General features: G+C 40.4%; 1 protein-coding gene across 26 annotated transcripts in view; it reads left to right on the top strand.

The window, feature by feature from the left end:
- The window catches only part of NRXN3 (neurexin 3), a 1,227,884-nt gene that overhangs the window by 1,080,479 nt on the left and 133,561 nt on the right, over nt 1–13,844 (top strand). For 17 of the 26 annotated variants that reach the window (XM_080973878.1, XM_080973877.1, XM_080973889.1 and 14 more), the window contains 2 exons: nt 5,804–5,890; nt 13,295–13,351. The exons of 4 other annotated variants lie outside the window; for them this stretch is intronic. In XM_080973878.1, coding sequence (XP_080830004.1) covers nt 5,804–5,890; nt 13,295–13,351 — 144 coding nt within the window. The remainder of the gene's footprint in view (nt 1–5,803; nt 5,891–13,294; nt 13,352–13,844) is intronic. 5 more of the 26 variants (XM_080973868.1, XM_080973869.1, XM_080973870.1 and 2 more) reach the window with 1 other exon arrangement.

Raw genomic sequence — 13,844 nt, 5'->3', positions numbered from 1 at the left:
ATTCAGATGGCTTGGGATATGCAGTTCTATTTTTCTAGAACAATAGTTGGCGGAACTCACCATGAACACCAGCCACCCTTGTTCTCTTAGAACGGCAAAGATGCTCACCTGAGAGGTGCTGGAACTGAGTTTCTGTGAGTTCCCTCTGAAAAAAGCACTAGATCTTGGTGTGTGAGAGCATTGGATGTCTGCATTTTGTGCTTCCAATGTGACATCTGGAGAGGAAATTTGTTTGTCACTCTTCTGTTGATATTTATGGGGTATACAAACATTTTATGACCATACATAGGACAGACACACAACTTCCTCCTTCAGTTGTCACACCAGAAGCATAACAAGCAAGGGTATGTGAATCACTTGTGTATCCGTTCCTCATAACTATTATTATTATTATCATAACTAGTGAATCCTTTCTCCGTGATAATGTTATAATCTGTGGAAGCCTCTCTCCAGCCCTTCACCATATGTAGTTTAAACTTACTGAATTATACTTATCCAATATAAGACGAGATTAATACTTGCAGGAAAGCCTGTGAATTCAGTTTGGTGGTGATAGCAACATTTCTAGATTGATTACTTCTTTCTTCCAAATATAGATCAGGCAAAAGATGGTAGGATGTTTTCAACGGTTATTATTCCTCCATAATGTGTTTTGCATTGAGATACAAATGATGAATAGATTACTGGGGGTTGATTATAAGAGGCAAGGAAGTATGTACAAAGGGGAAAGGGTTTTAAAATCACTTTGGCCACAAGTAGCAAAAATAAATCAGTAGATTATTATTAATGTTTTATGAATGATGAGTCTGGTCTCTGCAGTCTTTCCACTTACATGAGAAGATTCCATTGGTACTTTATTGTATAGACACTTTCCATTAATGTCTCTTCTCTCTGTCAAGAATCAGATTTTGACTCCAAAAATATAAATGAGATGTGGGGAACCTTTGGTCCTCAAGACATTGCATCCCTTCCTCCCTAGCCAATGGCCATGCTTGCTGGAGCTGATGGGGGCTGCAGTTCAACAACATCTTGGAGGGCCTAAGGTTCTCCACACTTGATATACAAACAATCAAATGCTTATTAAAGAGGTGGTTATTTCATAGAGCTGTGCTTCAGGGGACAACATATTGCCCAAGGTCACCTAAAGTACTACTGCTATGACATTCATTCTCTAAGATGACCAACCAAACTATCCAATCATTTTATGAACTATGGTTGAATGTAATTTTTCCTGTAAAAGTATTTTTGTTTCCTGATAAAGTCTGTGTTGTTTTCATTAAAGTTGCTGCATGGAAAATAATAATTTGAAATGCAAAGAATATTTTAATGAATGAGATTTTTGCAACTGGCACAGTTTCCTTCTCTACTGAATATTTTATGTGTACAGTGATAATGAGAAACTTGTCCTTTAACTCAGTCTTGTCCATGAAGTACGGAGATGAGCACATTCTCATGCACATGTTCTTAAAGCTTTCTGAATAATGGTTCAGATAAATGGGGAAAAATAAAGTTAAAAAGGAACATGAAAAGGTGCTAATGCTGCAGTATAAACTTACTTGAATTTTCAGGTGTCATTTGATTTTTCCTAGCATTTTTCCAGGTATGGGATTACTGAAAGTTGCTTTCTGCAAAAAAGCAAAATAACAATAATAAAACATAAACTTAAACATAAATTTAAAATCAAAATCTTTAAAGATGTGGTAGAGACTAGCTGTGCATTTCCTGGTTTTGAAGAAGGTCTAGGTTTTGACTGAAGCAGGCATTTTGAGTTTTCTTGCAGGGTTTGGTACCTTATACATGTATGCTATACATTTTTCAATGTAAAGTATATTGAATTTAAATTCATGGAATTTAAGCAAAATCTTTTAGTAGCACTCCACTAGACCCCTTGTTCCTTATCTTGTGAATGCATTTTCAAAATCACTGGCTACAATCCCAGATGGTGATAATCCTTATTGACTGGACTTACTGCAAGAAGTTGGGAATGAACAATGGGAAATGAAGTGTTCCGCTTTCATTTTGAGTAGTGTACATGTCCAATCATGTGACTGAAATAGGTGGCAGGGCTGGTGGCAACAGTTAGGCTTCAATCCCAGACCTTGTGGGAACACAGCCCTTGAAGCCATTGCTTCAGCTTAGCTCACCTCCTTGCTGGAAGGGAATTCCCAGAATGCGACAGTAATATTCCCACCATTTGAGATTGTCTCCAACAAAGTTTTACTCAGAGTAGATCCATTGAAATTAATAGACCTAAGCTAGTCATGACAATTAATTTCAACGAGTCTGCTCTGAGTAGGACTAGCGCTGGACGCAAACAAGTAACTATAGCCCTTTTCACGTTTTTCTTCTTGGGTGTTTTTGTTTTTTTTAATGTTGGGGAAAGCTCATATATGAAAAACTGCCTTGTACAACAGATTGGGACTGCTGGTCCCTCTAGCCCAGTTAAGTCTGGTTATACCAGCAGTACCACTCCAAGGTCTCAGCCACTGGTCCTCAGCCAGCTGCTTGACATCTTTCGCTGGAGATGCCAGAGGATAAAATGAGAATGTCTCCATACACTCTACCACTGGAACTGAGGGGTGGCTTCCCTCTCTTCTGCTGCAACTGAGCACCCACGAAGACCAGTGAGAGATTTACCCAAGATGAGAATTCACAATGATTTATTTGGTCCAGAGGAAGGTTCACTGCCCACTTTTTCCTTTAAGACCTTATTCATTATTTTCTATCTGTTCAAATCATAAATACTGCCAAAGACCTAATCTCACGAACAATTGATTCTCTTTGGCACCCTAATTTCCACAATTTCTATATAGACGTCTGCATTCCCTAATGCGTGCACATTTTTTATGTATAGTATGCTATATATTTCTGCCTATCTAAGCTGGTTTATATAGGTTCAGACTCGGCAATTTGTTCTTCGTCATCATGTTCTTTTTCAGTCCCTTTGCTGCACAGGCCTTGTTGCCAGTTATTATACATATACAAAGAAATAATAGGGTGTAGTTTTGGGTCTCCCATCTTCTGACCACTTATAAGGTATGGTCCTGCTGAATGGTCAGTGAAGTGATTCCAAAGTAATTGCATTCTTGATCTCTTTTTTTTATTAGAATTCAAATTATTCTGGATTGCTGGCTACATCCTTTCAGGTGTATCCGTATGCCTGAGGCAACCTCCTACATGACTAATGCGATTAGAAACATGATTGACAGAACATACTGCCACAATTTTACATTGCCTTTTAAGTCTTAATAGCAGAAGCTATAGGGCAGCGCCAGGTTGACATTGGGCCTGAGGCACAAGTATAGTAGGAAGTTCAGAGATGTGTCTGCAGTGCTTAATTAACTATTACCTCAAAGGGACCTGCTATGGGTAGCAGTCAGTCCTGCATTTAATGGCACACACCTGCAAAAGTCTTTCATTCCGTCAGATTACAGCGAGAGACCCTGATCAGGGCAAACTTGGAATGAACGTGCTAAGTTGTCTCCCTGCAGCCATCAGGTCTTTTCACAGCTGACTGTGATCCCTGCCCTTTGCTCCAACTCCACTGCAGAGCTTTCACTTCTTAAATGTCCCGGCAGGAGGATTTAACCTGAATCTTCCACACTGTAGTCCTGCTCCATGTCTAAATTGAAAGAAACAGATCTGATGTCCAAATGTAAACTGACTGCTAACACAGCTGAAGGCTCAAAATCAGATATGAATCACTGCCACACAAATGCCAGGCAGCTGATCGGAACTGCAGGGCCATTCTGTGTGGAGACATTCAGTGAGCACAAAAGCCAAGCTCAAGGCCTGTGTTGAACCTGAGGGACCAGGCTGCAAACACAACTCTTTACATCCCTAGATGGTGAGTCCCTTTGAGCCTTCATATAGGTGATGCAGAAGGTTTTCCATCACTGTGATGATAAGTATGGGGGGGGGGGACTGTACTATTTTAAAAGAGAGGAAGGGAAATGATTCAGCATCTCTTCAGCTGAAGTGCTTTCAGTTTCACTTGCATGTATTTGGAGAATAATAAAATCACAGAACTGTAGAGTTGGAAACGTCACTGAGGGTCATCTATTCCAACTTCCTGCAATGCCAGGATCTCAACTAAAGCATTCCTCACAGGTGCTTAAAAACCTCAATTGAGGGAGAGACCACCACCTTCCAAGGAAGTCTGTTCCACTGACAAACTGCTCTTGCCATCAGAAAGTTCTTCCTGATGTTTAGTCGGAATCTCCTTTCTTGAAACTTGAAGGCCTTGGCTCAGATCCTATCCTTCAAAGCAGAAGAAAACAAGCTTGCTCCATCTTCCATGTAACGGCCCTTCAGATATTTGAAAATAGCTATCATAGAAACATAGAACCTTAGAGTTGAGAAGAACCCAAGAATCATCTAGTCCAGCCCTCTGCAATGCAGGAATCTAGTCCAGCCCTCTGCAATGCAGGAATCTCAGCTAAGGCATCCAAGACAGACAGCCATCCAACCTCTGCTTTAAAACCTCCAAGGAAGGAGAGTCCACCATCTCTTGTGGGAATCTGTTCCACTGCCGAACAGCTTTTAGTGTCAGAACGTTTTTCCAAATGTTTAGTCAGAATCTCCTTTCTTGTAACTTGAAGCCATTGCCAGTGTGGTGTAGTGGTTAAGAGCGGTAGACTCATAATCTGGTGAACTGGGTTCGTGTCTCCGCTCCTCCACATGCAGCTGCTGGGTGACCTTGGGCTAGTCACACTTCTTTGAAGTCTCTCAGCCTCACTCACCTCACAGAGTGTTTGTTGTGGGGGAGGAAGGGAAAGGAGATTGTTAGCCGCTTTGAGACTCCTTAGGGTAGTGATAAAGAGGGATATCAAATCCAAACTCTTCTCTTCTTCTCTTCTCTTCTCAAGTCCTACCCTCAAGAGCAAGAGAAAACAAGCATACTTCCTCTTCCATGTGACAGCCCTTAAGATAGTTGAAGATGGCTACCACATCTCTCAGTCTACTCTTATTGCAGCTAAACCTACCCAGCTCCAACTGTTTCTCATAAGGCTTGGTTTCCAGACCCTTGATTATCTTGGTTGCCCTCTTCTGCACATATCCCAGCTTGTCAATATCCTTCTTAAATTGTGGTGCCTGCAATTGGACACAGTACTCCCGGTGTGGTTCTGAACTGTAGTTCAACTTTCTTTCTTTTGTACCTCCTGAAGTGCTTTCCACTCTAAAGACCCAGGCTGCAACAGTCTTGTTTGCTCTATTTACCGGCAGAGAACATTGAGAGGCTTCAGTGGAGGCCAACAGAACCTTTTCTCCTTCAGGTTTTAAGTTTTGGAGTTTTACTTGCAGGACAAAATCTCCCACTTGCCTTCTGAAGTGGTTTGGCAGATTTATTGGAATTCTCAGCAAAGGGTCAGCACTTTAGGAAACAGTAAAGAATAATAAAATAGTGGGAATTGGCTAAATGGGAAGAGACAGGCAAATGTAACAAATTATTCCTCTATCAGTGGTAATCATGCAAGGAATAGAAAAGGCACGATCTTTGTCTCAATGTTTTAATCACCTGATCTTCTAGAACTCCAGGAAATGAAAGGTTAACTATTCTGTACCACACTAAAAGAATAACAGTGTAATTCTATGCATGTCTACGCAAAAGTAAGCACCACTGGGCCCAGTGGGACTTACTCCCAGGTGTAGGTGTATAGGATTACAGCCTTAATATACTTCTTCATGTTCTGTATATTTAAATACCTTCATAAATAAAAGCAAAGAAGCAAGCCTAGGATGTTTTTTTAACTATTTCATTGACTTTTCAGATTGTTTTTAAGCTGTTTTTTAAACTTTAAAGGCAACACTGATACTGCGTTCCAATTGGTAAAACAGAAAATCCCCTTCAAATATAACCGGCCCGTAGAGGAATGGCTGCAGGAAAAAGGTAACAGTTGTTAAAACTTTCATTTTAAATCCATTTGATTCTAAACCCTCATTTTTAAAGCCTGCAAATAAATGTTTCTTAAATTAGAATCGCCTGCTGCATAAATGACTCTTTTAATTTTCATTATAATTTGTGTCAACTTCCACCTGCCATATGTTGATAAATCATGCTATAATACATTGCTACTAAAAATGAAGTTAAAGGGACGGAATTCTAAGCTTGCAATCCAAAAGCAATGAAGAAAGAAGCAGAAATTAAAACACCACTTTAAACATAAATAGAAACAACCAAAGCAACAATATGTATTATGGCAATTTAACCACTGCATGAACTTTGTTTTTTTCCTCCCTAAAAACATATATATTTAAACTACATCTATATATTTAGCATCAAAGTTGCCTTAGAGGTTGTTTGGAAATCACTTCATTCAAGATTTTAAAAATCTTTTAAAAATATTTCAGGTGTGTGACTGCCCTAATCGTTATAACATAGTTAATCTGTTTTGGGTGCCCACCCCCCACTAGTAATCCCCTAAGACAGCAATTCTGAATATTTATATATAAACTACAATAAAGGAGGAGAGTGAATGAGGTGGGTGTTATGTTAAATATGAATGAATCATATCTTAGAAACATAGAATTGGAAGGGGCCCCAAAGGTCATCTAGTCCCAAATCCCTGGTTTTCAGATTATTCATTCATGCTGTTCCAATTATCCTTTTCCATGTGCTCTATGGAAAGTGTCCCCAAGGAAAGTTGTTCCCTATGCAGAACTCCTTCTGGAATTCTGCTGCACATGGATAACGAGCAAATTCCATGCAGATTTCCAGAATGTACTTGCAGATAATATTCCTGCAGCAGAAGTTGTGTGTGCATAAATGAGAAGAATAGTGATGCAGTGCCAAAGCATGGAAAGTTCATTTTTAAAAGGAGCTAGTTCTGGTTCAACATGTCCAGTTCAAGTTGGTTCCTTACAAAACGAACTAGTTTGGTTCATTTTTAGTTCAAGTTCATACAAATTATCTCCATCAATTTTTTCTTCAGCATTCAGAATGTTACAAGCTGCTGTACTAAAATATAAAATACAGCAGAATGTAAATGGTTTCATTTATTTTCCCCAATGATTTTATGATTTTTAAGCTTTAAAAGTCTAAAAGAGTAAAAAAAAAAATATGAACTTAAAGATGCATTAGAAATCATCTTTGCCAAAATGAACTTCATTTCACATTCAGTTCACCTGGCATTTAGGGGAATTCCTTTCAGGATCTGTTCAGAAATTTCTGAACTAATTCACTGAACTTGATTAAACTGAACTAGTTCATTCCAAGCCCAGTACTGTGTATCAAGCACTGCACATACTGTGTTGGAGACTGAACCCTGCACCCACCCAACCTGATTTCCTTTTCAGAGCTTAAATGATTCCAAAATTATGAAGTTCATGGAAATCTGAACCAGGCTTTAATTTCTGTTTTTTTAAAAAAGAAAGGAAAAGTATGTGGGGGTGACTGCTGTCTTCAGATCTATTTGTATCAGAGTATTTTAAAAAGAAGAGAAAAAATATTCACAAATTCTCCCCAAGTACTGAGTAAACATCTTGTTTACTTTTCTGTTGCTGAGCTGAACCTATTAATAGTTGTAGCTAGCCTAAAAACTGTGAGGTCCTAGGAGGACTTGTGTAATTGCAGCAAGACACGTTTGCTTAAAGTTTTTAACTTTAACTGATTTTAGTAAGGATTTTAGAGGAGAGGTTGCCCATTAAACAGCTTATCAAGTAAGACATGGGGATAAAGAAAGAGGCCTCAGCCTCACTTGAGCAAAGCAAGAGGAAATTTGATTGGAGGAGACGGAAATTTAGCGTTGTGTAGATGATATGCTCCAGTCAGTGCTCACATCTTACTTCTATCATGAACCTAGCAGGTGATCCTTAGCAAGCCCCTATCACCTCTCTTGTGTAATATGGACATAATTAAGGCTAGTGCCAGTCTTGATGGGGCCCCTAACTGTTGCTCCCCCAAGCATGGGCTTACAAGGCAGCAGAGGCTGACTCTGGGAAGATGGCCACCATCCAAATTTTCTATGACGTCTGAGAGCATGCTACATTCGGCTCTCCAAGGCACTCTGAGAATTTGCCAGGTGGCTTACCAGACCCAGCCTCTGCTGTCAGATAACCCACAGCCAGGGTCATAGGTGGACAGAAAGACGAAAACAACATTGGCAAGCCTGGCCAGGGCACTTAGGCTCTGCCAGCGCCCCTAGAATGCCAGGTATTGCTGCTGGAATAATAATACTGATCTCTATAGTGATATAACAACATGAAGTGCTCTAAACACCCTAAAACAGGCCCATACAATGTATCCCATGTTAAGCCCAGTGCATCCCACCAGCCAGGTGCTTGACATCCCTCCCTCTATCCAACCTTGCTCTAGTCCCAGGTAGGTAACAAAGCCAGTGTCTTTATTAAGCTCCTGGCTACTGGGCTGCCATGCATGCTTGGTGAGATGCCTTTCGCTTGGTGCATTGCCACATGTGCCCCCCCAAAAAACATTGCATAAATGCCAATTATTATCACTAAAAATGATTAATGTCTTGGTGATCTGACCCAAGTTCTTGAGAAATGATTTTTAAAAGTTAAAACCTTTTCAGACTAAAAAGTGGTTAACTTTGTTTTGCTAATCTCAAATAAAGTCCCTTTAACACTAATGATAATGCCAGCCTTGCTTTTGTTAAGACTAGTGCATGCCTGACGCTGTGATGAAGCTCATGTGCTTGAGAAACCCATCCTTGTTTTTAACATTTTTTCCCCTTCGCTGTAGTTTTCACCATTGATTTGAGTCTTTCCCCCCCATTGCTTCCCCAAGCCTGAAATAAGCATGCCCAAGTGTTTTACATGTGTTTACCACCTTGGAATTCTGAAATTGATGTTTTTGCTTTTGTGTGGATGATGATGATGATGATGATGATGATGAAGATGAAGAAGATGACAGTGCATTGGGGGATTTTGTTTTGTTTTAAAAATCACATCAGAGCAGCGGGTTCTAAAGAAAACAGCAGCTCCTGAGATCTCTAACATTTCTAGGAAGCATGGGGGTGAGCTGGGCAGTTATTGATACATGTTGTCAGCGGAAAAAACAATCTGTCATAAGCATTTTGTAATATTTAGTGTATCATGCAACGGGATATATAATGTCAAGGTATTTTTTGATATTTCAGTTGCCACTATATATGAGAAACAGCAGGTGGGGGGGGATCACCCATTCACCAGCCTATCATTTATTCACTCATCTACACCTGCCTGCCCATCCAGTCACTCATTCATTTCCTAATGCATCAAGAAAGTCTTATGTCAGAAGACCTCGTAAAGATGATGAGTGCAAGGGTAGATAGCTATCAAAATGGAACATGATAAATTGATGGATGCCTAGATGGATGGATCAATCCATCGAGACAGACAGCACAGAGTATAACTCTCTGCCAGATATAATGGACCTACAATGGAATCGTTTACAATTAACACAATGGATGCAATCCAGAGGAACGTAGGTATCCTCGAGTCCCATTTCAATCAGTGGCGCTTAAGTATTGTTAAGCACTTATGTGCCTTTGATTTCGAAGATACATAAGTGTGGGCAGGGGTAATTAAAAGAACTTTTCAAAGGAATGCCAGAGCTGTTTCTCCATGTGAAATAAAGCCATTGTGAGGGGTAGATGGAAAGAAAGATACAAAGATAACAAAATGCATAAGCGGGATTTACAGTTAAAATGGATTTCTGTTGTAATATTTAATCCTCTAGCAATACTACAATCCTATGCACATTTACTTGGGAGTAACCCCCATTGAATGCATTGGGGTGCACTTCTGAGTAAACATGCCTAAGGTGGTGCTGTGTTAATCAAACCACTTTACCTATTCAGTTTGTACAGATTCAGAAAACAGGGAATAAGACCAATTCTCCAGTATGGTGATATCTCTGTTTGTAAGTGCAGTTTAGCTGGGAAACAGAAGTGAAATTAAAATTTATTTGGAACTACAGCTGCTTAGAGCAACTCAGTATATATGTTTGTGTAAGAGAGAGAATGTGAAATCAGCTCCTGCAAGTTATAATTATACACTCACACTCACCCCCAGTATTGGCTGTGATATATTGAGGGGGTGGGAGGAATCACATGCCTCTACTGAAAGGTACATTGGAAACTAGGAAAAGGAAATCAGTGCCAATGCCCCAATTTGCAAAGGGAGATTTGGGCTACTGCATGGACCACCTGTGCCCTTACATTGCTGCCAGCGGTCTGCCTTCAAGGACACACTTCCCCTTTCATGCTTTCCCTTTCCTTGCAGAGCAGAAAGCATTAAGAGGCTTGGAGATGCAAGCTCTGCAGATACCTGCTTATGCTGCTATTCTGTGAGTTGACCCAGATCAAGTAGCCATGGAGAGATCTGGGTAGCAGTGGAGTGCCCAGCTAGGAGCTGCTCAGTGTCCGTTATAGTAAGAGCAGCATCCAACACCAAGAGTAAATGCCTAATTTTGCATTATGGGAGAGGGACCATCAGCATGTTCTTGGTATCAGCCTAATGTGTTTTCCTCCTTGACCTGAAATATCAGAGTGGGTAGTGAGATAATTCAAAAAATGTACGCATGCCTGTGTTTTTTTTGGGGGGGAAGGATCAGTACTGTATATCATATGACTTAAAATAGAATAGGTTGTTTGTTTGTTGGGTGGCTGCCCTAGATTGAAAGGGAGATCGCCATACACCCTTACTGTCAATCAGCGGCTAGTGCTAGTATTCCACGTATGGCAGCTTTAGATAGAAAGCTGCTTAGCCAGAATAAAGGCTTGTTGTAGGCTTAAACCCAAAATCCAGCTGAGTGCCATGAACTGGACTGATGCATTCGCTAGTGCAGTTGGTGTTCTGATGAATAGTTGTTTCAGATTTGTCCTGACATCTTGTCAATTGCAAAACCAGATTACACAGATGTTTGTGGATTCTTAACCAGATCAAAACTTAAAGAATTAAACTTCACAGGGAAACCTAATAAAGCATTTGCAAGCAAACGCTTTCCTCTTTTGTGAGCCATGTCAATCAGGACAGTGCAAACAAGGAGGAGGAATTCAGAAGCCACGTAATTTGAATGCACTGCACCATGCGGATTAGCTCCTGATCACTTCATTGGTGTATTTGAAATAGAGAGTATCTTTGCAACAACAACAAAAGGTTTACTTTGGAAGAATGATATTCGCAAAAGTAGGTGAAAGAGGAGATAGAGGTCTGGCGTGACATTTCAGCTATGCATGCTTCCTCTCTACATTTTTCTTTCTTTTTGCCCATTGTTTTCCACTTGACCATTCAAGCAGAGACGCCTCGCTCAAGAGTTTGAAGTTAGGAGTAGGTCTCCCTAGAGATTTATCCTTGGTTTTTGTAGCAAACACACATGTTCAGTGTCAGTGCTACATTATAAAATGTAGCTGTGCAGTGCATTGCATGCCTCATGTTCAGCTCCTGAACTCAAAGAACCCATAACTCAAGAGGGAGACATAACATACTTCACATATTTATTTATTTTTGAATTAGTTCATCTTCTTAGAGTAGATATATCTAAAATGTTAGAACAATGTGAATGCTTACACTTCTAATGAAAGGGAAAATGACAGCATAGAAGAGGCCTTCTCATTTACTTGAAGAAGGAGAAAACAAAACATAAAGAGGCTTTGTCTACTTAATTCTCATTTAGTTGCTCTTTCTCACTATTTAGCACTCTTAAGTGCTTCATGCCAACTAAGATGGAGTGGAAAGAGTTCTTCGGGAAAAAGTAAGATCTGCAGCCTGTCCTTGGTACATTCAGCTGTGTCTTTGCCCTAGTTTTGCAACAAAATTGGCCTGGGGTAAGGGCAAATCTTATACTGGACCCTGTATTTCAGAAGAAGGCTACTTCTATAGTAGCTATATTCCATCTGCAACAAGAAGTTCAGCAAATGCCACTCAGAAGATGCAGCTAAGAGGAACACTGAGCAAATGCAATGCCCTGCCCCATAACTGCTAGATACAGAACATTATATACCCCCTGCAATCTCCCCATGCTCTAAGGATCTCTGACCAGTATATCTCTTTTTGCCCGATTCTCCCATCTTTTCAGAGCTATTAAATGAACAGAAAGCACGGATGGAATCTGACAACTCTGCTTCTGCCTTCATCTCACATGAGGGATGCACATCTAGATGGGCCTCAAGTTAGCTTTTACCTTGTTAGGGGAGGATAGAAGGTGGAATGCTCTGGGGTAATAATTTGGTAGTGTCCAGAAGTGAGGAAATGCGGAGAGTGAGAGGAGGAGAAGCACTGGGCATTGTAATGTGCAATACCACCATTTTCTCTAGTTTAGACAGCACTCCCACCCAGACTCAGATGAGCTGAAGGAAGCATTTACACTGAATATAAAGGGGTCTGTAGATTTGGGCAGCTTCAGAGACTCCACAATTCCTCAGAATGTGCCTTGCCATGTGTGCGGGTCCTCAAAAGAGAGCTTATTTTCCTCAGAAATTTGCAGATTCAGATGGGTTGCGAGACTTGTGCAAGCCAAATTAGAAAGCCAAGTTCCATGGCAAATTTTGGAAAAATCCTAGGATCAAAACATTTGTTTATGGCAGGCCCACCTCTGCTTTAAGCAGAGACTGGAAGTGGATAAGTATCTGTCTCAGTTGACGTTCCCACAGTTCATGCCACTCTGTGTGGGTCCCGTGGGATGGATATGAGAATGCAAGTTTCAGGGAGAAAATGGGATGATATGGTACTCCCAAAAGAGGGAATCTGTGAATTGAATTGTAAGGCCTATTTTAATGAGAGCCCATCATAGTTTTCCATGTGATAACTGCAGCTATCATGTCATTACTTGAAAGAAATTGCTACGAACAGAGCCATATTATTACAATCATCTCCACTATCTAATAATGGCTGATAAAGTAGATTGAAATTACCACTGAGACAATTATTTTTATATTAAAAAAAATGAGTCCTGCAAAAATTGCTATTCTTCCATACGTAGTGTCCCAGCACTAAAACTACACGTAACACATCTGCACTGTGAGGAAAGCAGTGAGGGGACAGTTATGAGGGGAGAAAGGAAAATTGTTCTGCTTTCAAAGACAGAATATCTCAATCCTTACCATTTTTTTATTTATTGTTTTTTACATCTGTACACTAACCCATCTTGGTCCAGTCTCTCTCTATATATGTATATTTTATTGCAATAGCACAAGGGGATGTGCACCTCACCATCTCAAACTGCAGGAATTTCACATACATACCTACTTTGCTTGGTTAGCTAGGGTCCTCCTTGGGGAATAGGAACTCCTTTCAGATACATTTCTTCTCTTGTCCCCATTCTCTTCCCCATTATCCATCCTGTCACCATTAGATGATGCAACAGCGCATCACCACTTGACTTCGAGACCTGCCACGACGACCAAAATTGGTGAGCTCCCCTCGTATTCTGATCTACTTTAACCACTGGCTATGAGGGAATGGAAAGTGGGGTTTAGGTGCCCTGCTACATGGTGGCCTTTGGCATGTATTGGGGGGACTTGAGGAAGAAAGTGGTTAGTGTGCAGTAGAGAAGGAGGGAGGGGAGGGAAATGGACATGTGTGTGCAAATGTGGGGAGAAATGGATTGGATGATTGAATTAATACTGCTTTGTCTTCTGAAACATGGCCAGTGTGATTCTTTGCTCAACAGCCAATTGCATTTAGTACATCCTAAGACTGCATTCTGACCAAGGATATAAAATAAATCCAGGGTGAGTTCATACTGGGTTTATCATGTGAAAATTGTAGTTGTTATTTTTCTAACTGAATATGTGGAAATACCATGAACATGAATCACACTTCTTCATCACCTCTGGCAATTGCCTACCTATGATGAGAGGAATGAGACAGAAGGAGAGATGTCTATCAAAAGTTCACATTGC

This window comes from Podarcis pityusensis (assembly GCF_964106645.2).
Source record: "Podarcis pityusensis genome assembly, chromosome: 1".
NCBI lineage: Eukaryota > Metazoa > Chordata > Lepidosauria > Squamata > Lacertidae > Podarcis > Podarcis pityusensis.
The sequence above is the reverse complement of the archived record's forward strand: the minus strand, read 5'-3'. Positions and strand labels throughout refer to the sequence as shown.